Source organism: Cololabis saira, chromosome 8 (assembly GCF_033807715.1).
Source record: "Cololabis saira isolate AMF1-May2022 chromosome 8, fColSai1.1, whole genome shotgun sequence".
NCBI lineage: Eukaryota > Metazoa > Chordata > Actinopteri > Beloniformes > Belonidae > Cololabis > Cololabis saira.
The window spans coordinates 26,724,849-26,752,155 of NC_084594.1; the positions used below are offsets into that span (position 1 = coordinate 26,724,849).

General features: G+C 37.5%; 1 protein-coding gene across 3 annotated transcripts; it reads right to left on the bottom strand.

The window, feature by feature from the left end:
- Nucleotides 1–774: 774 nt before the first annotated feature.
- On the bottom strand, nt 775–26,741 carry inavab (innate immunity activator b). Of its 3 annotated transcripts, none has more exons than XM_061727475.1 (11): nt 26,520–26,741; nt 19,095–19,256; nt 17,321–17,442; nt 8,740–8,873; nt 5,597–5,719; nt 5,236–5,467; nt 5,093–5,146; nt 4,577–4,883; nt 3,232–3,387; nt 2,350–3,052; nt 775–1,980 (listed from the first exon to the last, which is right to left on the bottom strand). In XM_061727475.1, exons 3-11 carry the CDS (start codon nt 17,373–17,375, stop codon nt 1,888–1,890), a joined length of 1,857 nt encoding a protein of 618 aa, XP_061583459.1. In that variant the 5' UTR covers nt 17,376–17,442; nt 19,095–19,256; nt 26,520–26,741; the 3' UTR covers nt 775–1,887. The 3 variants fall into 3 exon arrangements, with proteins under 3 accessions (XP_061583459.1, XP_061583460.1, XP_061583458.1); XM_061727476.1 differs by having other exon boundaries at nt 3,232–3,384; nt 8,740–8,876; XM_061727474.1 differs by having other exon boundaries at nt 8,740–8,876.
- Nucleotides 26,742–27,307: the final 566 nt, after the last annotated feature.

A 27,307-nucleotide genomic window follows, 5' to 3' on the forward strand; every position in this document is an offset into this window, starting at 1 on the left:
AATATTCTGGGAATCTTAATCTTAAACTGTAAACCATAATCAGCAACATTAGAATAATAAAAGGCTTGCGATATTTCATTTGATTTGTAATGAATCCAGAATGTATGACATTTTTTAATTGCATTACAGAAAATAAAGAACTTTATCACAATATTCTAATTTTCTGAAACAGTCCTGTATATTGTAAATATTAATATGCTCACGTTTTGTGCACAAAACATATAGACAGCTAGATAATGCAAGAATAATTAAATGATATCATACAACACACATTATAGTTTCTATTTGGAATACATTTGCAGCATGATAGTGTCTGATACATCATATGCTTTTAATTAACTACGGTAGTTTTAAAAACTAACATTTGTTTTGAGAAATCAAGCTTGAAAGTCACAATTCAGAAAAGAAAAGAGTCACGGTCAATCGAGCATGTAATGAAAAAAAAACTGTTAGGAGAAAGCTTTAATTACTAGTTTTTCATAACAGATGTATCCCCTAATAATACATTTAGACTTGTGCAGTTTTTTGTAAACATGGGACCTAAACAACCCATTGGAATAAAAGAGCATGACGCAAATAAATGAAACTCAAGGTACAGTCAAAGAATATTATTTATTGACTTCCACAGGAAAACGTTTTTGACTTTTTTTCCACCAAACAGATAAATGTTAGACCCAATATTAACCACTGAAAATGATAAATAGGAAAATACTTTTAAAAAAGAGAGAGAAAAAAAGACACGGGATAACAATAACGTGGCCTGTTTTTTATATATATATATATATACAAGACAATGGATTATTCCTGCAAACTAGGAGCCATACCTTTCATTTCAAGTCTGACTTACCATGTGTCCAGTTGCGCCAATTGGAATAATTTAACATATAACAAGATCTTTGAGAGAGACAAGTCAGTTTGTAGATGCAGTTAAAGGTCTGATAATGAATTATAGGCTGGTGCCTAGTGATATGCTGTTAACTTCAGGTTAAAATATTTATTATTACAAACAAGGAAAAAAGGGACCCCAAGGGTGCCCACAGGTACACAAAGATAAAGTTAAAACTAGTCTCAATAGCTGCCAGGATCAAACACTAACTTAAATTGCTACACCGTATGTCATGTGAGTGAGTTAGTACCTTGTTTCGACTTGCTGATTAATGTGTTAGTAATTCAAGTTAACTGACAGTATAAAAGCTGGTGAATTAAGCATCAAAAGTAAAGAGGGCAGTTTTTCCTTATGATTACAGTTTATCTGAGATTATTTTAGCTGCTTTATATGAGCAAAATAATTTATGAAACATCCATATTTTCATTGTCTATAGTATATTAAACAATTTTGTGTTAGGGAATTTCTGTTACCGTCATGCTGCCAAATAATACGTTTTGTTTTTGACTGCTTGAAATACAGACAAAACACAAACCAACATGACATAATATGTCATGTTGTATTATACAATAAGTCATGATAACCAAATAAATGTCTGCTTTTTGAGAAAAAGATCATACAGGTGAGCTGAGAGTTTATGATGTCAGAATTACTGTGGCACACAGTAGTAAAGAAAAGGTCTCCCTTTTACTATTTATTATTTCACAAGCATTCTTTCAGTGCTTAGTTTGTAACCTTTAGTAAACATGAACACAGATGTGGAACGGAACAAAAGATACCTTACAGTTGCCCTCCAAATCTATACAAGAGCTGGAGGCTTCATACAATCTTTCGTTATGTTGCATTTTGTATGCTTATATGCAGCCAGAAAGGTAAAAAGGATGATGAAAACAACTTTAACAAAAAAAGCAATCCTTAATCGTAGACGCAATCTTATTTTAAACCAGTTCCCTTTGGTTTATTTGAAAAACATCAGTCTCTGATATTCAAGTTTCTTCTCTTCACACTTGGCTTATATAGTGAGAGCCATCGTCTATGACCCAGCACCCTTGACTGTCATCTGCAGCTCTCTGAAGAGGTACTCTTTGAAGAACCTGTAAGATAACAACATAGAGGAAGGGAAAACAATTTTTTTAGGTCCAGATAAAGAAAAGTTCATTAAAAAACATAGGAAGGGACTATCTGAACTGTTCTGGCAATTTTAGTAGCTAGATAAGTTAATTACATAATTTCAAAATTATTATCACAATCCATGTAAATGTCTTGTCTGTACTATATTAATACTATCTTGATACTCAGTATTAGTAATAATAATCATCTATTTCACAGTTAACAAAAATGTATTTTAGTCAAGAAAACTGCTTGTATTGTTAAAGCAAGTAAATGGAATTACTCTGTCTCTATGGTATCAAAATAGCATAATATATAGCAAAAATGAGTCATAAGTGGTTTTGTGAGCTTACTTGGTCATTGTACTTCTGACTCTCGTAGCGGGGTAACTCCAGAGGACAAGCGTTTTTTAGTCTGATCGCTCCCTGTCTGTCCAGAGAGCGAGACCTTGGTGCTCTTAACTGACTTCGCCGGTGCCACGACTTCAGTTGCTCCTTCACCGCTTGCTGCGGCAGACCACCGAAGCGGTAGTGTGGATGGTGCAACTGTGCAGGCGATGCAAGTCTGAAATCAGGAGGCAAAGGCCTCTGTGCTCTCTGGTGTGGTACAACACTGTCCTTACACCAATATTCATATCTTTTCGGTGAACAATGAGGTTGCCGTGGGAAACAGCTTCGAGCCATATCCATCTCGGGAGGGTACACCATATCTTCATTGTAATAATTTCTTTGACAACCAGGGCTGAAGTGGTACCTTTCATTACGTTGAAAACCAGGGGACGGGAAGCCTTGCACTCCATAGCTGCCGGCTTGGCTAGAGAGTGGTGATGCAGGCTGATACTCTTTGGGTAAGTCAGAGGGAAAATCCTGACATGGAGAGCTACCGTGAGAGGAAAAGGAATTTTCTGAGTTTCCATCCTCAGAGCTGGCATGGTTTCCATAACTCAGTGTAGGAGAAGGAGTCTCTGGGAATGTTATTCCACACGCCGTCAGTCGCCTCCTTGGACCTCTGGTGCGACCGCGGTCCTTATGGTAGTAAGATTCAGGATTTGACAGCCTGTGGAAATCATAAAAAATATAGTGAATAAATAAATAAGGCTACTTTACAAAAAAAAAAAACAGCACAACTTCAAAATATGTCCAAACATTTTCTCACATAACTAAAAGGAAAACTATACGAGTTGTTTTGTTGTTGCAGTTGCTTTGTTTGTTGTTACACGTGTAAGGCGTAGTTACCTGAGCGACAGTTGTCTGTGCACACGCATCTCTGGTGTAGAGGGTGTACTGTTTGTTTGGGTGCGGCCCAGTTTCAAACGTGAAAATTGGTGTGGCAGCGGAGACGGTGGGAGGCAAGTGTCCAAGGGTGGCAACACATCAGATTTAGCTGGGCTGCTGAAAACACAAAATAGTATTTGTTTATTAACATTATAAACATTTCACATGGTTACCATAAACCATTTTTTCGAGTTGGGATACCAAAGGACAACAAGACCCTTAATTATACCCCTTTGTCCTTCTTCACTCAAGATTTACAGGTTATTTTCAGCTTGGTCTACTGAATGTGGTAGCATTTCTGCAAAAGCAGATGGCAGTGTTGCTTGAACAAGCCTGGCATCTACAACGTAATTCATACTCCTCTCAGACAGAAGACGGAAAGTACTAATATAGTGCTAATGTGGTCCATCTGAATGCAAGGCTCATCCAGAAACTAAGGGGAGCTGTATCATATACATTAATCCTATAAAGCGTGCAAACAGTTTAGTGTGTTGTGAACATCCGGTGCAGTAGCATAGATTTTTCAGTGCAACGTATCACTGACACATAAGAACAAACTAAATCCATCAGAGCAATCTTTCACGAAAGTGGGATTTGGCAGAAGAGGTGGCAGGAAATTTGACTGACAATAAATCAAGGCGAATCTGACTGCTCATGCCGAGGGGGACATTTTTAATAGCACTGTACAGGAGACAGTGATCTGCAATAAAATTGTTGTCATGCGATGTGAAAGAGGAAAAAACGGCAAGGTATTTCATGACGTTAATGCTCATCTTCATTTAAGTTGCAGTCGGCAAGACAGCGGGACATAACTTAACATGTGCAGTTCCTTATAGGGTAACAGCTGCTCGGCAAGTCCTGAAGCTCTTCAAGCATTTTGGATGTGGAATTGGGAATGCAAGAGACAGGTGACAGAAGCAGCCAACCAGCTGAGAATTAACAAGAGGCTAGAAGTATTCTGTTTAATGCAAATGAGTCTCAATGGTGGCTAGCATTATTATAAAATAGTTTAAAGGTCTGTTGAAATGTTTCACACGAAGAACATATATTGTGACCTAATATATCAATAATTGAGTTATCAACATAGTCACTAAGAAGAGTGGCATTCAGAGAGAGAACTGACAGAACATCGCTTACAAGTGCAGTTATATTTCCTCAACAGTCAACATTATAACAGGTTACATCTATTCTTCTAAATGAGCCAATCACCATTGTTCCCTCACATAGGCACAAAAAACACAGTTTGTGCTTTCAGTACTAAAAAATCTGAAGAACCAGAAGAGTCATGATGGATGGCATGTGTTACCTCATTTTGCTAGAGGAGCGTGACTTCTTGCCCTTCTCATAAGGCTGGTCAAGACTGGACTCAGTCCACGGGGAGTGCTGGATGGGGGGAGGGTCATGCACAGGGCTCGAGTTTAAACTCAACGTAGAGTCAAGGCTAAGACAGGGAGATTGACGCAGGTTCAGCAGAGGGGACTGTGGAGCCAAAGAGCGAGACATGCGGGAGCCTTCTACGGAGGAATGCGTGGACTTGGGGGGAGGACGGGGAGAAACTGCCTCCAGTGGACAAGGGGGTCCTGAGAAAGGCTGTGAGGACTGACTTGTAACTTCTGGAAAAACAAACAAATGAAAATTATGTTTGGCATGATAAAAAGTAGAATAAAATACTTGATGTAGTCTGTTTAGATGTTTACATGTTTACTTGGTGATGTGGGAAATATTATCTCAATTTTATATCAGAAAATGCTGTGCTTATGCTTACTGAAAAAAAAAAAGAAAAAAAAAAAGGCAACAGATAATATGATAAGTTATGTTGTACCTTCATCCGGCATCACAGAATCTGATAGAGAACTGTCATCAGATGTGCCAAGATCTGAAAAAAAGGGAAAAAAGCAAGTCTTTAAAGGAATGATAGATTAAAAAGGGAAAATCACTCAGAATTATGAAAGAGAAGTTTATTACCTTGTTGTGTAATATTAAAAGCAGGGAGTGGTGATGATCGACCACGCTCCAGTTGCAGCTGAAACGCTGTCTCTTGCAGCTGCTTAAGTTTCTTTTCCTCTCTTTTGCACTGCTGTAAACGGCTCTTCCTCACAGCCTTGCTCGAGTGATCCTCTTCACAGAGCTTGCGTGCAGCTTCATAAATCTTCATTTTAAGAGCTAATTCAGCATCTACAGAAGTCAGTTCTGAGTCCTGCAAAGGTCACGGCACAGTGACAGTTAGAGACAACAATATGATTCCTAAAACAAGGTTAATATTAGGTTTACATAACACATAAAAAGCACATTATTCTATCTTATGGTTCCTCTTTGCCTGTTGTACCTCTGATCCCCCAGGAATGTTTAGTTCGTCCAGTTTAAATGCAGCTCCAATACGTCTGTGAATCTGCGGCGGCTTCTCTCCTGGTAGTAGAGGGTAATCTTCTGGTAGCCGGCCTGTCAACTCCTATATGACAAATAAACAAAATTCAGCACGCCATACAGCTACTTTTGATTATGATTTTTATTTCTGATGACAAGATAGATGATGATTGTATTTGCATATAAATGAGCCTGCTGAGCATGCGCAGCGGCTTCCTGCAGTCTGTTTCTGCTGTGCGTCAGGATGAATTAGATGTGTCGAGCCACCGTGCCACTGAATTTCACGGAGACTGAGATCGAGATGTTGTGGATGAGGTGGAGGCCAGGAAAACCACATCATTTGGTGGTCACAGTAAAAGTATAAATAGTATATAAATAGTATAAAATAAAGTGAGTAAATGGCAGCACGTCGTTGCTGCGCTAAACGCCGCGAGTGCCTCGGACAGATCAGAAAAAAGAAGTGGTGTGATTTGAAGGTGGAGGCCAAGAGGTACGGAGCCCCTAAAGGGACACAGATTTTTTAAAATATATATAATGAGTTTTACGTGCACGCGTGAAACCTTTAAGGCTGATTTATGGTTCCACGTTACACCAACGCAGAGCCTACGGTGTAGGCTCTGCGTCGTTTTAACGCGGAACCATAATTTAGGCTTTACGCGCGTGTAAAACTCATTATATATATTAAAAAAATCTGAGTCCCTTTAGGGCCTCCGTAGAGTGGCCTGGCACTGATATGTGATGACATTAAAAGTATGACATGAATCTGGCTTCATTTCACCACCTCACCATCTGCGTCGCCAGTTCCCCATATCTTCAAAATGTTCGTGCGCGAGGGTCAGGGTTGGTGTAAAGATACACACATTTTTTGGTTAGTTTTTTTTTTTTTTAAATCCCAACCTTTGTGTAGGAGGTGCCGTGCGCATCTTTCAAGCCCTGTTTTGTGCGCAAGCAAGCTTTATAAATGAGGCCCCAGGGCTTTAATTGTCATAGGCTCAGCACTTTGAAAAATCACTGGCCAAGTGGTAACAGTTTTTTCTTTTTCACATGGCCTTACAAATGAGGCAATAAAGTATAATCAATACCATCCTTTCACATTTGTATATATTGCCCTATGAAATATGATTTCCCAGTTTTTTCTTTTAGATGTTGTGGCTCTTGTAGTCCCTGTTTGAAAACAATTCAACAGGTAATGGGGCAGAGAGAGGGGAAAAAGGCACAGCAAAGGGCCACAGGTTGGGAGCTGAACCCGGGCCAGCCACACAAGGACCACAGTTCACTAGTATCCAACACCCTCAGACATTTAAAAAAGTCAACCATCAGACATAGCCTTGTATACCTATATTGAATTTCAGATTTTTATCTCAATTGGTTCATGAGTATTGACATATGTAATTTATCGGGCCCCCTATAGATGTAAATCACAAAAAGTGGTGCACTTAAAAAAAGTGTTCTTCTGATGGTCAATAAGTCACAGTATCTTTGGGACAGACGCACACGTATGACTGACATGCAACTTTGAAATAGGCTGTGAAAAAATAAAAATAAAATCAGCATGTTCAGTAGAGGAAGAATCCTAAATTTCACAATGATTGATTGAATGGCCTCAGAGCAGTTAATGTTATTGTTACTTATAGATTAAGGAAACTAGTGGGAAAGATTTAGTTGTGAAATCTGTCTGGAATGGGTGGGATTTATTCTGGAGCTTAAAATGAATCAGGGGAAAAAGATTTTTTGTTCTAGCCCTAGCATTTTGAAAAATATAAACCAACAGTAAATCTTATTATAGCACTACCTACAGGGCTGCAAAGGTAACTTTATTGTCCCAGATCTTGTGGGGGTGCAGGTTTGGTTTCTGTATCATGTTTGGTTTTTACTACCCAGAAACCTTACGGCAGAAAAAAAGTGAAGGAAAATAAATATGTATCCATAACTATCTTAGCAAGAAGAATAAGGTTTCAGAAATGTCTCTGCTTGTACTTTTAATCGTAGCTGGGAGTTCTTTTACCAGTTTCTTCATGATTCTTTTGATAAGAGTTTTCCCAACAACCTCCACGGCAGTTATGAAACAATGTACAAGTATCTTATTCTGATCTCCTACATGTTCAGACATAAAGGTTCAGGGAATTGGTTGCACAATTTAGTGTTAGGAGATATTCCCTTTCACAACACATTCTTTGCATTTCACTTTCTGACAGTCTATGTCCAAATTAAACTAAGAGTGTGATAAACCCTGTTAGCAGTTTCAGTACATAGAAAACGGACACTTTTGCTTCAAGCGATTCAGAGCCAGCCACCTTCACACCAACACAAAAAGATCAAAATGTTAAGTGTGGCCAACAATATTACTTATTCTTTTGTGACTAAAAGAAGGAACAAGTATCATGACTCGCATTAGTTCACCTAAGCATGTCCTAACAGGAGTACCCAGCCCAGCTGTCACCAGGAAAGAATGATCCGTCTTGGGATTTTACCCTGGAGCACCTACGCACACTAGTAACACACCTTAATCTGAGTCTGTGTCCAGTTTAGTAATTACTTTACATGACAGCTTAGAAACCTTTGTTGGATCCTTTACAATGCAGATACAAAATGAAAGAGGCAGTGAGTGAAAATTAAAGGGATGAAAGATGGCAGAACTCCCACTGGATTTAAACTCAGGCTAAATGGTTTAAGGTGGTAGACCAACCAGGACACCGCTTCAAAAGCTATAATTTGTTTTCAAAGAAACCTAACTGTTGCCACAGTTTGTGGACTAGTTTCAAAAACCAACATATCTGAATATATATATATGTTTTCCATCCCTTCTTCTATGAATTTCACAGTAATGTTGCAGACACTTGCATTCTCAGGGACAGCTCCTCCTTCATCAGTGGAAAATTTCAGGACTGTCGTGCATGTGTAATAGTGGCGTCAAAATGTGTCATCAAAACTGCACAAAACTGTCTGACCAATTGAAGTCGCTCTAAGAAGTTGGTGAATCATAAACTACAGCCTCTTGCTTACTTACTTTTCCCATGTGAACCAAAACTTTTATAAAACGTAACAGAACATAGATAATCAAGATCACATGACTTATTTGTGCTGTAACATCTTTACAGTACTTACCGCTTCTCGGATGCAGAGCTTCTTTAGCTCCAGGATGCATATCTCAAGGCGGTCTTGTAGCGCTTGGTGTTTGAGTTTCATAGCTCGTGTGTGCGTGGTCACATCCTTTGTATGCGTGGTCGGGCTGTCAGAGCCTGCTTCATGCAAAAAAAAGACAAAAAGAGACTTTTATGACTGAATTGTGACTGTCTATCAGTTCTTTTTGTTGCAGTCATCAATGAAGCTCATGAGATGGGAGAATTTAGTTAATCAATCAGAACAAAAGCCAAAACCAAAAGAAAAATGTTTTGGGAAAGAAATTGTTAAAAGCAATTGTAGTTTTGGTTTATTCTACGTTGGTAAATAGAGTTTTATGAGCTTCATTCATCTGAAAACAGGAGCCAGCAACAAAGCCTGCCTTTGTAAAGGTTAAAAAGTTCATGTTGACATTATGTAATAGAGCTGTTGTTAAAACTCCGGTCATTTTTTAGGCCCGTTGATCTGCATTACATTACAATGACAAGTCAGAGTGCAAACAGCATTTTTGTGCACAATGCACAAGGACATGCATGCAATGTGTTTACTAAGAAATTCTCAGTTTTATTGTGAAACTACAACCAATCAATTATGTTGAGAAAAGGACCATTTAAAGGAAGCTTACCAGTGATTTCATGCCATGACAGTCAAACAAGTGCATATAAACATGTACAATTACTACTTCCAGTAAAATTATTTTTGCTTATTAGAAACACTAATTTAAAAAGGTACTGCCCCTCTATTTCTTACTAGGTTTTCTAATTACATGGAATCAATCTGAAATGTTCAGACCATGTTTACCATAAGCAACTATTCAATTATAAACTATTCTTTGCTTTTACTGTGTTGGCCACTGTTCCCAACACACCAGCCTTGACTGGAAGATTTAAAACAGTTGATGTATTCATAAGAAGAATGTGCCTTTTGTCGTTACTGTGGTTTTTGTAAGGGACACCAAATCTGCCAAATCAGTTTCAGCGTCTTTGTAACGATACGCATGTTACATGTTAGAATGTTTGACTGACACTGTCTGCAGCCATGGCGACTGATCACATCGAGATTAGTTTCGAACGAGTGTGAGTGGCTTTAGACAAAATTTACCACATACCTTCAGAGATTACTAGAAGAATCCCTGCAGGTACTGGCAAACATCTGAGGTGTGACAGGAAGGAAATGTGGCAGCACCACAATAGGCAAAAGAATGTCCCCCCTTTTCAGTCACAATCCTCCTTTTCTCTTTAGACTGACACTTTTTCATTGTATCGAGGAGGCACCACGTGGCTCAATTAAGGCGTGAGGAATGTCAGAAAGCCAGGACATCTAGTAGACAAGACTGAGCCTAGACAAACTAAATGACTACAGCTTCCTGTTAATATGGTAATGTTACCACATGAAACTGGTTAATATCAAGCAAGTTTTGCCTTCAATTAAGTATTTCAAATGTAAAAGTAAGAGCCGACTTATAAAATACAAAGTTCAACATATTTACATGAACTGGACTTAAACTGAGGAATTTATTTATTTCTTTTTTTGTGGTCCAAATAGAAAATGATTATAGATCTTTCTATCTGCAACTGGGTACCAAAATATTAGAATATAGTGAATAAATGTCAGCTTAATGGTTAATGGATGAAAAAAAAACTTTTTTACTACTTTTGACAATTCTGACTAATGAATTGAGTGATTTAATTCTGTGATATTGCAAAATTCTCTTCCTTAATAAAAAGTCTGTTTTCCAAATCAAACTCTGCTTGCACTATGAATAAAGCATTTTCTCCCCGGAACGGAGTATGTGATACCTTAAGTAATGCCATTTGATTGACATGAAGACAAAATGTGTGACAATGAATAAAATCTGAGAATGGGAAGTTAGGAAAAAAAAATCTATTTGGCAGACTTGTGCGGCTCACTTTTCATCTGTGTGGGGCTTCCAGGCATTAGCAGCTACTATCATAAGAAATCTCAGATTAAAGTGTCAGCAGAAATTACACTGTGGGTAATGTAGGCCCAAGTTTTTGACAGGAAAGAAGGATATACACAATAAAAGATATAAATCTCTGGTACTGCTGCACTGAGATGGGAGAATACTGCACTGCTCAATCAGTGCAGTATTCTCCCATGTGGATCATGTACGATGTCCTTCATGGTGTGCAGGACACAACAACTGATCTAGTCACAGTAGATAAGATTCATTTTCGTGCCTGTTCTCAACAACATGCCCAAGATCTCTGCTATCAAGAACCCTTTGAAACAATGTAATAATTTTATCATTCTCTGAAATGCCTCATATTTGCTGAATATCTTGTGAAGCACAAATGTTACCAAACGAGCTGAGGTGTAGACGTCACAATGATGTCTTTGACTGAAATGAATGTGTGTGAGAAAGGGGGTTCATAAAACATATACATCTACTAGGGCCCCGTCGCTCTGGAATGACCTGCCGGAGGAGATCAGGCGAGCCACATCTCTGTCCATTTTTAAATCTCTTTTAAAAACACACTTTTTTAAATATGCTTTTACTCAACATCTAATAATGTACTGTATAATATCCAATGTTATTATTTTCTAATGCTTTATTGTATTTCTATGTTCTTATGTTTTTATATTTTTTTCATTTTATTGGATTCTGCCTTTTAATTCTGCTTTGTAAAAGCACCTTGTAACTAGGGGTGGGCAAAAATATGGATATGGCAATATATCGCGATACTTTTCCAGCCGATTCAATATCGATATTCAAAATTTGAATATCGATATTTTTTTTTTTTTTTATATTTTTTATCCCCGATTTTTTTCCCATTATATCACCCAGTGCTCCTACCTAAGGTACAGTCCTGGGCATTGCCACTCTCTACCAACCTTGGGAGGGCCCTGCACTGAGCTCAGGTTTTATTTCACGTTTTATTTCATTTTATAATTTATTTTTTATATAACACAATTGCCTGTCCTTAAAAAATGAAAAATAATGGACAGAGGTTTATTTATTTATGGATTTATATCTATACTGACTGATCACTGTGCCTGTCCTTGGTTTTAGTACCCATCTTTCTTGTGTTTATTATCATTTGCCACATAATTAAAGCAACCTCATACTAAATTTAATGTTAATTTCATATGAAATTAGTAATAATATGAAAAACATATACAAATATATTGTAACTTTAGCTTGTATAGTTATAATAAAACATTGTTTTGACTCAGTTTGTCCCATGAATTGTCACTATAATCTGATGAACGTGCAACTCGGATTTTAAGATCCATCACTATCATCTGATGTACATATATACAACTTGGATTTTAAGATGTGTAATGCATTTTAAAATTTTTCGGTGAACTATGTAGAATATAATAATCGGGATATCGCATAATCGGGATATCGCAATGTGTATCGTATCGTATCGTGGCTCAAGTATCGTGATGCGTATCGTATCGTGAGGTCCTTCCCAATACCCACCCCTACTTGTAACTGTGTTTGGAAAGGTGCTATACAAATAAAGCTTATTATTATTATTATTATTATTATCATTATCTACTGGCCACAGCATCTCACATGGAAGTTTTGAAACTTATAATAATAACTTATAAAATGGATAAAAAGAGAAGCAAGCTGAAAATGTTAAATGTCTGCGAGACAGCGGCTAAAGTCTAGGGGTCCAGGCAGAAATAACACAACAGCCTATCTTGAATAGTCATAATTACCAGCAGTGTATCGTGGCTCCTAGTATACAGTGTCATGTAATCTATTCATGTTGTTGTAGCTCACAGGCTTGTCCCCTTGGAGGAGGCAGTAGTTCCTGAACATAACCTTGTAATAAAGTGCAGAGCCCTTAGTAGACTGTTAAACACACTGCTACTAGCTGTGAGAAATTATATAATCGTACTGGCACTTGAGTTTAAAAATACCCACATCTGCACACTAATAGGTGTATAATGGAAGCTTTTCAGTGGTTTTAGCAGGGGGGAGAGAAGCCATAACAAAGATAATCTGGGAATTCCCAAATCAGGTACGGTACTTTTTTTTGCATTTCTGTTTATCCTACTCAGTGTAATTGTTTCCATTTGAAAAAGTAAAATGTTGCATTTGATTAAAAGCTGAAAGTTCATGGGAAGAAAATGTCCAGTTCTTTGGAGCTCTTTGAAATTATGAGATGTTTAGAGTAAAAGGTTAAGGCAAGGCTAGGCAAGTTTATTTTTATAGCACATTTCATGTACAAGACAACTCAAAGTGTGTTACAGAAAAATATTTTTTTTAAAGGGGACCTATTATGAAAAACAAGTTTTTTCTTGTTTTGACATATATAAAGTGGTCTCCCCTCACCCTGCCAATTCAGAGAAGGAAAAAGCAGCCAAATTCTGCAGTGTCTGTTCACCCCGCCCGGAGGATCCTTCCAGTGTCATGTGACTTCTACGAGCCGTTCAGAATCTGCGCCTGTCGTGACGTCACGACAGGTGCGGTCCTTCCAGGAGCCAGCAATAGTGCATAAATGTTATTTATATACAACTTATGTTATTTTATTTTATTTAACAATAAAGTTGTCATTTGTGAACATTCAGTGTTGTGATTTCTTTATAGTTAACATGATTAATTTGTCTTGTAACATAAGAAATGAAATGATGAGGAATCGGAGTAAATAACTGGTGTACCTGTTTAGAATTCAATTAAATCTTCCTGTTAATTAGTGTGAAGATGAGGTGACCCGTTAACCCCTTCAGGTAACTAAAGGCTGATTTATGGTTCCGCGTTACACCAACGCAGAGCCTACGGCGTAGCGTACGCATCGATTTAACGCAGAACCGTAATTCAGGCTTTAAGATCTGTTTACACCGTGTCATAACTGCATGCGAGCGTCCGACTATCGCGTCGAGCTGCGTGACATCGGACGCTCTCTGTCCACACTGAAACCGTTAAACTCGCGGCCAGTTAGGACAGTCCAATAGAAAATAAAGCAATGGAATTGATTTTTTTCGCAGAAACTCGCTCGCATGGGACACGCTTTGTGTACGCAGCCGCTGCTCTTCTGCCGGAGAGGCTTTGTGCCTCCCCTGCTACACGTCATTCAGGCAGCCAATCAGCACAGAGCCTCATTATCATAGCCTCCCCTCCCCTTAGAATCCCTCATAGAGAAGGAGGTTAGAAGCGGTAAAAATAGAGACATGGCCCAGAGGCTGAATTTCTGATTTATGTAGAAAAAACAAGCTTTTGATTGTTTTTAAGACATTCAAGGCCTGTTTAAAATATACCTTAAATGCCATAATAGGTCCCCTTTAAAGCATTAAAAAGGGAAAGAGTTTAAAAGCTGAAATTAAAGACAGACAGACATAAGTTAAAAAGAATAAAACAAATGAGATGCAAGAAATAAAGGTTGTAGTGCAATATGGTGGATTATTGAAAGGGAGCAGTAAATAAAAAGGTTGCCAACCTTAACTTAAAGCAACTGACAGTTTCAGTAGGCCTGATGCATTCAGGGAGGTTGTTCCACAGGTGAGGAGCATAAAAGCCGAACGCTGGCTCACTTTGTTTGGTTCTAACTTTGGGTCTACAGAAGATAAAAGCCTGGACAAGTTTTCCAAGTCCTGCTGAGACATCAGTCCTTTAATACTGGATGTTCTTTGGGTGACAATAGACCGACTTCATTACTCATAAGTCTTAATGTGACTGTTAAAATTCAGGTCTGAGTCCAGAACCACACCCAGATTTCTGGGTTGGCTATTGGTTTTTAGATTTACTGACTTTTAATCTTTCTTCCTTGGCTCGAAATACTATTATTTCTGTTTTGTCTTCATTTAACTGAAGACAATTCTAGCACATTCACTGTTTAATTTGATCAATGCATTTAATCAGTTGCTTGAATTGGATTATAGTCTCCTGGTGAGATGATTATATAGATTTTTGTTTCATCTGCGTAGCTATAGTAACACAGTGTTTCCCCTACCATTATATAGGCCTGGCGGGGCCGCCAGGCCAACGAGACCCCCCGCCAGGCCTAAAAAAAAAAAAAATCAATGATCATTTACGTTAGGAGCCTCTGCGCAGCGCTGTTCTGCAACGGGAGTCAACCTGCTTCGTTGCCTAGTAACGCTGCTGAGAGCGCAGGCATATTAATATATATTATGGGATGTATGGAGTTTGTAGCTAGCCAAAAAAAAAAAGAAAAAATATCGCGGGCGACAGGCAACATGATATAAAGAAATGTTTCTGCAGGTCCGTGTGTTTGTGTTTGCATGAGACGCTGCAGGGAATGATGAAGGAAAACACGCACCATGCGTCCGCGGGGTCCTAGCGCCAGCCATGTATGAGCGTCTAGGCTGATTTATGGTTCTGCGGTACACCAACGGCGTAGGGAAAAAAAATCTTCTACAATGTTTAAATTAGAGTTGTCCCGATCCGATCACGTGATCGGAAATCGGGGCCGATCACGTGATTGCAGACTCGATCCGGACTCGGACGTTATGAGCCGATCAGGAATCGGATATATATATATCAGGGTTTCCGTTGTCCGGTAATTGCCGGACTTTGTCCGGTAAAATATGCCGAAGTCCGGTATTTTATAATCTCTCCGGTCAAAATGTCCGGTGAAAATACTCACTGGCGCCGACATCCACGTGTGCGTTGATTTATGGTTCCGCGTCGCACTGACGCAGAGTCTACAGCGTAGGGTCCGCGGCGACGCGCACCCTACGCCAGACCCTGGACCCTTGGAGCGGCAGCCATCGGTTAGTTTTTTCTTGTTAGATCCGAGGCTTTGCGTAGATGGTGGCTTCCGCAACTTTCAGGCGCTTTTTCTGCGCAAGCAAGCTTTATAGATGAGGCCCCAGGACTGAAGCGGAGCTGCGGCGCCGACATTATGGTTCCGCGTCGCTATCCGCGACCACACCCTGCGTTGGTGTGACGCGGGACCATAAATCAACGCACACGTGGAGTAGTGGGCTCGGAGCGGCAGCCACACACCGCATGCGCGCAGAGCACGCCTGTTTGTTTTGAAGCTGAAGCAGCCCTATGCTAAAAAAAAAAAAGAAAAAGAAAAGAAATTTTTTTTATACTGACTTAAGAATGTTCAAGCTGCCTACCTCCTATGTGCTCAGTTTACAGTACACATGTTAAAATATAATAAAAGGGTCATCCTGCATAATTTTCTTTTCTCTTCTTCATTTTTTATTGTTTTATAAAAGTATCGGATCGGGACTCGGTATCGGCAAGTCCTCAAAATCAAAGGACTCGGACTCGGACTCGGGGGCAAAAAAACCTGATCGGGACATCCCTAGTTTAAATTATTTATAACTGATATAATCTCAATCGTGAATAGGGATGTTTTGTCACATATGCCGTCAGCATAAGCAGCCGTTAAAAGAGGACCATCCCAGAGGGTTTTCATAGAGATCCCTCTGAAATATATAGAAAAGATCAATGCTCATATGGGGTCAGACCTTTCTGGCCCATGACACTTTGGTTAAAGGTTAGATTAAATCTTATTATTTCATTGAAGTGATATCATTCAGCAATATAGGCCTACAATGATTTTTAATTAAAAAAAAAGTAAAACTTTTTTATATTGCTACATGTCCAATATGCCGTCCCACGCGCCTCGTCTGTTTAAGATTTTTTCGGTGGGTACCACCGGGCCTGAAAAAAATTCTAGGGGAAACACTGTAACATGTTTTTATTCTTCAGAATTTAAGCAAGTGAGAGCATATGTTTAACTACAGAAGCCCCAGAAATTAACCTTGAGGAATCCACATGTTATTTTTGTTAGCTCTGATTTGTAGTTACCCAAAAACACAAAATAGTCCCTGTCTGTTAGATAGGACTCTAACCAGGCTGTGCTGTGCCAGAAAGTCCCACCCAGTTCTTCAACCGTTCTATCAAGAAGGAAACTTGAGGAAAAGGGGAGGTATACTTCAATTCCCATTTAGCTGGATTTTATTTGGACAAATTCACTCTTAGATGGGCTCTGTAACCACCGGCAGTATGAGAGAAAATAGAACAATCATTTACATTAAAAAATTTAATTATGAACATATAGTAGAATTTTCCATTAAATTGAAAGTTAAAACACTATGAACTATGAATTTGGTCTTGGAAAACTCAAAAGTCAGAAATAGTCATAAACATAAATATAGCAATAAAAAAAGAAAAGAATAGAAAAAAACTTGACCTATTAGAAATATTTTCAATTTAAAATCTTGATGGATCTTTTAAAGCTGTTGGTGCCATAAATTAGTCTGTTTTGAGCTTTGTTAGAATACGCAGTATGCCCAGCGTTACGACTTTTTGGGGATCTCGCAAAACTGTACTGAGTAAAAGAGATTGAAGCTTTGCATTATAAATTAAATGTGTGAATCAAGCTTCAATTACATGTTTGGTACTTATTTTGTGCCTGAATAGTAAAGCAACGTTTTCATAAACAATTGTTTACTGTTCTGAGATGTTATTTGTTAGTGTACATTACATGGAAAGACTTTGTTTACCGAAATATTACGTATGAGCCCTTCATTTAACAAGTTAAGACAGTTAAGACTCCTAACGCAGATTTCAAACAAACTGTGAATGATACACAAGAAGGTATTTTACCTGAATGAAGGATAATGCCACTGTCAGTGTCACTGATCTCTCCAGTCCCTTCCATGCCAGTAGTTTGACTTTCTGTTGCGTTTTCAGGGGAGGCAAAGGAAAGTAGGATGCCCAATCATGTCCTGTCAAGAAGAATTTTAAGATCAGGAACCACTCATTTTTCAAACTTTTTTTTAAGCTTGATTTTGTTTTCATTAAGTGGACAATATGATGAAGACCACTCATATTTAGTGAAATATGACATCTAAACAAGAACTGCATAATTGGCTGTTAAGATTTTGCAAAAAATTAAACAAGAAAAAAAAAATAATATTAATAATAATAACAAGCAATGAAATATCAAGTTCTAAAGAAAAGTAAGAAGTAGCCAAAACCAAATCTGAACGTAAACAGCATTAACATGCCTTTTTCTTACAGCTCTTAAGTCCTTTGACCTGTTGCCTCAGTGATTCAGGTGTGACGTTCCTCTTTGACCTCACAGACAGGTGTAGTCATAGTCTACAATAGCGTGAGTACACATACATGTAGTTACGTCTGGGGTGTTTCCTCTGACTGCTTGTTTGTTAGCCTATGATGTCAGGGTGACCAATAACTCATTTCTTCTGATAACTACCTTGTTATGTAAGTTATATATCCACCTGGTGTCACATTAAGACTGCTGGTTTGATTATTAACCAGGTGACTACAGGAATGTGGTGAGTGAATTTCAGCACACGGGGGGGGGGGGGGTCATTTCAGCTAACACCATAAAGCATCGCTGCAGCCATTCACTGCAGGAACAATTACATGGTGAAGCCATGAATTACTGCACTGTTGATCCAGGCGCAGTGTGACACTGGAGAACAAGGAGAGAATAATAAAATGACTCCCTTTTATTACCCAGAACATGATATGAACATGACACAGATCCTCCTCAAAGCACATATGACCGTGGACTCTTCACACCTTCAAATTACAGATTGAAGTGGCTGCTGTGTTTGCAGAACTGAGGAAAACTGCTCATGACATTCCAATAAAATGAAGAAGAAGAAAAAAGAACAATGGCAAATGGCGTGGGTTACGATGTCCCACAAGTTGTGTTTGATAGATATCTTAAAACAGTTTACAATTTCTTTCAAGAGCAATAATACTATAATAAACTTAAAAGCAGAAATGGAAAATGGATTGGATGCTGGTCAATAGGTCAATACAATAGCCAGCGTGTTGTTTTCTTTTTACTAGCAGCATGAACGTCTGGTGATCAACTGATGATGGTTAAAATCAAATAATATATTTGAATTACCACACTAATAATTAAACTGTTTTCATTTGTGAATAACAGTCATTATTAACAGATTCAATTGCTTTCTAACAAAATGTCACAATGTTTAAATTACTTAATTCAGTTAACAAAAAAGCTGAAGAATTTAATGTTCAGTTCAGGTCAGAGTGATATCAATCAACTCAGTTTTGATTATCATGTCACGAATAAACAATACATCTTTTATTTCAATACATCTCGGAACATTGATTTTCAGGTTCCTCCCGTCTAATTCAAGGTGAGTTAAATGCTGAATCTTGCCACAAAGCATGTATATATGTTTGTGTTATACAAACATACACACAAATATACATTTTTACAGGCAAGAATAATAGCCAAATCAAACAATTGCATTATAAAACTAATTATGTACATATTCTACATAAATAAACTCGAATACACAAGATTAATTTGAAGAACACAACCAATAGTAAAAGCCCCTATAGCTGAACAATATTTGAGATTTGTACTTACTTTATGAGAATCTTTTTAAAAACCAACAAAATCCAAGCATTGATATCTTTCCGTGAGACTTCTTGACTTGAATGGAAGCAGAACAAATGTGAGTGGTGCGATGTCGAGACAGGAATGAGACACTCTCCCACCAAGAAAGCGCTGCCTGCTGAAGAGGAGTGGCTGCGAACACAGAGGGCTGGACACTTAACATGGTGTCATATAACTGAAACTGTGTCAACAACAATGACCAACACGCCGAGAGATTACTTTATGCTCTTATCAGTAAACAGGTCTGATTTCAAAAACACTATTGATGTGATAAAGTCTGAGTATCGGTATATAAAACACATTAACCCCAAATTGATTATATAAGATTATGTAGGTACTGTTTGTTTATTCATATATTTATTAGTCACTGAATTGATTAGCTGATCCTCATAAAAACTGTCAAAAAATGTAAGCACAGACGGCTAGAAAATATGCTGGTTTTAGTTTATATGACATGTAAACTGAGAATGCAATCACACAGTTTACAGAGAAAAACACTTATCGTTTTAAATTTACATAACATTTACATAAATTGACATGGATAAATGGATAAGCACAAATATATGAAATGCAACACTACACAGTTATTCTTGATGAATGTACAAATCAATTGTAACATTTTGAGTTTTGCTCATTATTTAAAGGAATCGCATTTGTCCTTCTTAAAACAAATATATTGGTGTTGGACATGAGTGGAAACTTGCCAGAAATCTGGAGTTTGAAATTGGGTGAATTTTTTCGTTTGTCCTCTTTGTTTGAACTAGAATAGCCCACAAGGGCGTGCAAATACCAGGAGATTTTAATTCTGCTTCTGTGATGTCATCACCACAGGAGGCTATTTAAGTAAGCCCACCTCTTTTCCACCACCCTGCATCTCCCACCACCTGAAATCACCTGCTTAGCCTGCCGCGACGCCGCCATTATCGACGAGTTGTGTGAAAGATGTCTAAACTTCACTCCCATGTCAACTGCTCTTTTGTTGGGTGCTAAAATCAACACAATTGTTTTTTAGTGTCCCCACATCAACGGACCAAGCAACCAGAGACCAGTAGATTAGATTTATCTTCAGTAACAATGTTCCTGCAACTCTCCCTGCTGCTCTTCATGTTTGTGCTAGACATTTTGAATGTTTCACAAATTTGGGACAACATCAAGTGAAGATGGCATCAACCCTGCGTTTGCAAGCTCTATGTTTGATTTTTTTTTTGTAATACATTTTAAAAATTGATTTGAATACAATTTAAGAAAGAATCGATATGTGGAAAGACCAGGTGCCGACTCCTTTAAAGCAGCACGAAGGAACGTCAGTTTTGTTTAGCTCAGTGCCCCCCGCCCTAAAGGCAGAGAGATCAAGTTGTAACTTGACTTCTGTTGGAGCCAAATATAATTGACTTTTAAATGCACGTAAATGCATGTTTTTTGGAAAATAATAGACCACAATTTATTGCAATATTCTTTTTGTTTTTGCGATAGTGGTATTCTGCATGTTAACATTGCTATAACGATACATTTTTATATGTTGTGCAGCTTTAGCAGCTCAGTCACGCTCTCATTTTATCTTCCATCATTAATTTGACTCTCCTAATTGCTTCTACCTTTAAAGTGATATTTTAACATAAAAAAGTCCTTTGTGCTGCTTTAACTTTATAATTTGTTTACATGCTCAGTTTTGAGGGAACATTTGTCAGGTTATATAACTTTTAAGCATAAATAAATGTGCCTTTATAAGTTAACATTTGCTTACTGTGAAACAAAAATCTAACAAATATAACATAAATATGTTTGTCATCTTTTCCATTATCTAATAAAATTCATGAATAACCTTTAATGAACTCACAACTTTGATTTGAGTTTAATTCATCCAATAAAATGTTCTCCATTTATCAGATTATTTTAAGAATGCCAATAGTGGTAGTTTTGTGGACTGCTCATTCTGGGAAACATATGACACTGGCGTAGTCCACATAATTTAAAGAATCCTACAGCACCTGCTCTGTCGCTGCATCGCTCACATTCTGAATCTCAATATTCGATTTGGCTTTCCAGGAACATTGGTGCTTGGACACTGAAAGAAAGGGCCAGCAATTCCCAGACACTCAATAATCTGATCATTCAGTGTCTGTGAATAATTGAGTGTCTGGGACACTGAGGAAGCAGCAGCTTAAGTGACAGAAGTTGTAAATTTGAATCAGTAACATCTATATTTAGACTTCATAGTGTGAGCACAACTGGACACATTTCACAGATACCAGCCATGAAGACCAGTGGTTCTCAAGTTTGTTCCAGCATGTCAACTGTTTGGAGGCTGAAAGAATTTTACACCCACACAACAATTATTATTGATGTGCGAAAAATCTAAAATATGGCTTGAATCCTTGGGAAAAAAGGGTAATATAAATAAATGTTTTTTTACTCAGTTTTTCTTCTTACATCTTCATTACTATTGTAATGCAGTAAAATAAATGTCCTTTATAGAGCACTAAAGAAGACTAATAACCAACATGGTGGCAGGATTTATTTTTAAATTGTATTACCAGTGTAACTAATGCAGTCTATCAGCTGAAATGAAACTTTTATGAAGGTGAAAGGGAAGGCTACATGGGAAAAATGATAAAACTTTCCATCATCTGTGACATTAATACAATACAAGAAGAAAAGCAGGAGGACATGGTGTAAACATGCTGGATGACAAGTACTCTGATAACCTAAAATCAGATATCAGAGAAGTTCAGTCATAGAACGGAATCATAACCTCTTCTGGTCATGGGAAACTACAGTTCAGAGGTTTTACAAACAACAAGAGAAAGCTGTAAAATGAGACTTCCTCTGACAAATTTCAACATCTAGTTAGAAAGAATAATAAAGTGACTATTCAGACAGAGAATGGCTTCAATTACATCAAATCATGCAAATAAAACTGCTAAGTTAAGTCAATCATGCTTGAAGTTAGATTTGAAGATTTCTCACAATACAGAGCTAGAATGCAAACATCTATTTAGTGGCGAAAAAGCCAGTTGGTGGACGTCATGGGTAGTTTGTATAAACCACAAGTCCCTGAGGGACAGAGGGCAGCTTTGTGTGGGCAACATAGCAGCTGGCTAAACAAATTCTTTAAATATTCTTGGGTCCTTTTTAAAGTGCACGACTAGACTTGTCGTGTAGTACAGAAGGACCTCAACATAGTGAATAAATGGTTTAAAATAAATAAGCTATCATTAAATATCAGTAAAACCAAATTCATTGTTTTTGGCAACAAAATGATAAATGCTCCAATAAACCTAATTATTAATAACATAAAACTAGAACAAACAAACACTACTACATTTTTAGGAATAACTATTGATGAAAAACTCATATGGAAGCCATATATTAATACCTTAAAAAGAAAATTATCTAAAACAATAGCTATATTATATAAAATGAAAGGTATTGTAAATAAAAGATCATTACAAGTACTATACAGATCCCTACTACTCCCATACCTGACCTATTGTGTGGAAGTGTGGGGGAATACGTACAAATCAATAATTCATCCCATTTATATTTTACAAAAAAAAGCAATTAGAATTGTAAACTTGGCTGAGTATCTTGCACCAACAAACCCGCTTTTCATTCATAACAATACACTTAAATTCCAAGACATAGTCAATCTGAACACCACTGTTATAATATACAAGGCTTACAACAATTTACTTCCGGGCTGCATGCAGGAACTGTTCAAGCCAAGAGCGGGCAAACACGACCTCAGGGGAACTGCAATGTTTGACACAACAACAGTTAGAACAAACGCAAAGGGAAGATGTATTTCTGTTTTAGGAGTAAAACTGTGGAACTCATTAGAAAATGACCTTAAACTAGCAAATTCAATAAAAGCATACAAAATATTATTCAAAGCAAAGGTAATGGACACATATATAGAAACACAATAAACAAACAATGAAGAATGCACACATGCACGAGATAAAATGACAACTTAAATTTGTTTTGCCGGTTTCCTTAGCATCTTTTCACTTTCTGTTTTCAGAGCTATCATTATTATTATTATCATATTATTGCTATTATTATTATCATTATTACTATTACTATTATCATCACCATCATTATTATTGTTATTATTATTATTATTACTATTATTATAACTATTATTATTATTATTATTATTATTATTATTATTATTCTGTGTAGACTTATGATACTTCATTTGTTTTTTTGTATATTTTATTCTGTTAAAAGGTGGGCAAGATAAGCTTTATGCTTCAAGCCCAGACCTTTTCGGTCAAATCACAATGTTGACCAGGGAAAAACCTGTGTTATCTTGTTTGTTGTTTTTTCATTTTTGTTTGTGATTGACCGAAATAAATATTTACTACTATTACTACTACTTCTGCTGCCACTGTAGAGCCACCAACTGACAAGGGATCACATATACCCCTCTCCAATTACACCGGATGTTAAAATACTTTTCCATAATAGTGTTTAAATTTCATATTTGGAATCTTTAAATTCCGAACACTTAGAGCTGCTGGCTTCCCTCTCACCTCTCATCTTCATTAAACTCCCTCATGAATATCCTGCTATATTGACCAAGACTTGAAACTAGTGATTGGTACTTTAGATTAATGTTTTCTTTCGTAACAAATCAAGTGAGAAATGTTTCTCAAACACGTCAAACATTTCTAAGACAAGGGGGCATCTATTAGTATAATTAATAAGAGAGAAAGCAGGTTTAAAAGAATTCTTCATTGGTTTCATCACAATTTTTCTTGGCCAGTTCTGATTTCTGATGGTCTGATCCGCCTGTTCTAGTCATTCTAATTTCCTGTCATGGACTTATAATCGGGCTAATTAGTAACATAAAGAATAAGTGAAAGGGAGCAGAGGTTGCAGGGTGTGCGATAGCTTTATTTGGTCTTTTAGCATGAGTTGGCTCCATTACCCTTGGCATCCTCAGGGTGAAGCTCTAGATTTTTCAATACATCACGCAAAATTTAATTTCCCGGTACGGTTGGGAATGAAAAACCAGTTCCACCTGCGAATCAATTCCAACTTTTATGACAAATCAGAGTCATATGCCTCTAAACTTATCAGTTACATTATCAATGGAGGTGGGGGTTTAAAATGTTTACACCAAATCAACAAGGAGATTTGTGCCATTAAACGATGCTGCGGCGGACAAAGTTGTGTGTTTGTCTCTGAAATGGAGACACTCCTGTTACCTACAGAAATGTTACATTGTTGACCTGCCGCGCAACATTACTTTTGGAGTTTGACCAATAAAGCAGCTGTGGGGAAGCTTGGGGTGATCATACTTGTTTCTTACTGTAATTGAAACTTTGTCTGGAATTTATTAGGGAATCAATCAATCATTGGTGTCTATAAAATTGGACACCAATGATCAATTCCCACCCCTACAGTCAGAGCTGTTCTTTGTCTTGATATGATGCATTCATTATCTGATTATCAACAACTGATAAACAATAAGTCAGAACCAATTGGCTGAAAATCGGTCAATTGCAGTCACCAGTTGATCCAGTGGTGAATCTATAGTCTCACTCTTCAGACCCGCTACTGAATCAACCTACTGTCCAACTTGCTTACTCACGCTTTTTAATTAATCTGTTAAGAACTTTTACAGAGTGAAAGACCAATTTTCCTCATTTTAACATAAAGCCACAATTATTCATAGTTTTGAATTATATGTGCGTTGTTGATAGTTTAGCTCACCATCCCTGACAACGGTGGAAACTGTAAGATCTGCACTAGAGTTATGTGGAGTTCACCAGAGCTGAACTACCCAGCGTGAGCTCTTAATGACCGCTTCGCTGGCAGGTCGGCCGAGTTGCAGGGGTTGAGCAGCTTGCCCTCAGGTCAGTGCTCAGGAATGTGTAGACAACAGATACATCAATGCAGAGATATCTCACGCTAACTAATGAAAAAAAAAAAACGATTTTTACACAGGCTGAAAAGGAAAAATACAAATTAACTTTTTTTGAGAACTGTTCCAACAAGCATAAACATTTTCAGTAAATATTTGCAAATAGGTTTACAATTATATATATAGCATAGTATTACATTAGAGTATAATGTAATCATACTACACCTTTTGTCCCTCTTTTTAAACCTTGCAGAGGTATTATAAACTGTTAATAACAGTGGACGTCGTGATTATATCAGGTCTTCTTTGAAAAGCTGAGTTTTGAGGATGTTGCAGGTACTCAACTTCTCTGTTCAGTCTGGTGTTTGGTTCAGGTTATCTTTATCATCTTCAAACTTCTCTTCTCTCGTACAAACTTCATTAAATTGAACACAATCAACAAGCTCAATATGGTTGGAGAAAATTCAAGTTATGATAGCATGCGTCTTTTGTTTGTTTTGTTTGTCTTGATGTTATCACTAATAAGTTGGATGCCTGCAGACTTTAGATACACTTAACATAAACACTGCAGCAATAGCACATGTATTGACCAACTTGAAAAGCTCACACAACTGACAACGAAGTACAAATACTTCATTACCTTACTTAAGTAGAAATTTTGGTTATCTATACTTCACTGGAGTAATTATTTTTCAGACGACTTTTTACTTTTACTCCTTACATTTTCACGCAATTATCTGTACTTTTTACTCCTTACATTTTAAAAACAGCCTCGTTACTCTATTTCATTTCGGCCTTTAAAAAAAAACTATCCAGTTAAATTGTTCCATCCGGATAGAGTGAATTTGGTTGTGGTTGTTTCAGATGTTCTTGTCCAGTTTTGTTCTTACATCCGTTCCCTCAGATTCCTGCAACTAAACTTGGATGTACATTCCAATAAACATTAGGATAAATGATAACATGCCTCTGATGTTTGACTTTTTGCACCATTACAATACTTATAGGCAACTAGTCATCATATCTGCTGCTCTCTGAAACACATGTTAATGCTCAATAGTACACATATATGGTTCTTTAATATAATTGCATTATACTAAGATGCATTCATTTTAAATGTCTTTTGTCCTTAATGGCTTTTTCCCCCTTACATTACTTTTACTTTTATACTTTAAGTAGTTTTGAAACCAGTACTTTTATACTTTTACTTGAGTAAAAAACTTACAGGAGTATTTTTAAACTCTAGTATCTATACCTCTACCTGAGTAATGAATGTGAATACTTTTTACACCTCTGCTGACCAATGAGCCTAAGGTGAAGCCTGAGAAACATGATGCCTCCCAGGCAGCTGCAAACAGCTGCAGGGCCTCAGCTTGCAGGAGTTTTCCCAAGTTTAGTGACTTGCTTTGGAAAAATCCCCCTCTAGCAATACCTCCAATCCACAGTGGGTTCATTACTATTGAGTAAGCGCAGCACGTGTACAACAGTGGAGAGTTATCAAAAGTCACAGGTTTGGCTCTCACCTCAGCAGCTAGTTAGCCTGCTAGCACCGTGTCTCGTCCATCTGTCCATCTATCCCGCATCCTCCCAGATTTACCCTGGAAGTTTACCTTTACGATGATTTACGAGCCAAAGAAAACAACGCCAAGTTCCGACGTTACGTCTTTGTGTCCTAAAATACGGAATAAGACAAAGCTCAAAGCATTACAATATAATTGTAACAGATAGTTACACGTAGTTCAATGAGCTGCTGCAGGAGCAAAGAGTAGAGTAAAGTAAAGTAATGTTGCGCTGCCTTCACGTGCGGTCGGAAAAGAGGGAGAGTCCACGCGGATTTATGCAGAGTAAAATTTACATGCACTCTCGAAGGCCCAACTCAAGGCAAATTGACTTATTTTTCTTTGTTCTTGAAGACATTTCACCTTTCACACTCGGCAAGCAGCATCACAGTGTCGGAACAGCCATTTAGACATATTCATTTAGGCATTTTTTTGGGAAAAATAATATTTTTGTAAGATTTATTTCTCCAGTGTCAACCCATTCAACCCGTGTGTTACAGTAGTGTGAGAAAACGATGCAATTTGTCATTTCTCTGTTATGTTTGGCCCACATCTTAAAACTTCAGTTATCCTAAGGAGCCTGTCTTGGAATTTTACGAGCTTCAAATGGGTTAATGAATGCCACATCGATTTCTTCGAGGGGACTTTTTACGCGCGGCACAGTTTCTGAAAAAAATTAAAATGATGCCAAAAAGGAAAATGAATAATCTGTTGTTCTTAAGCGTGGTTTTAACAATGCATTTGCCATCATG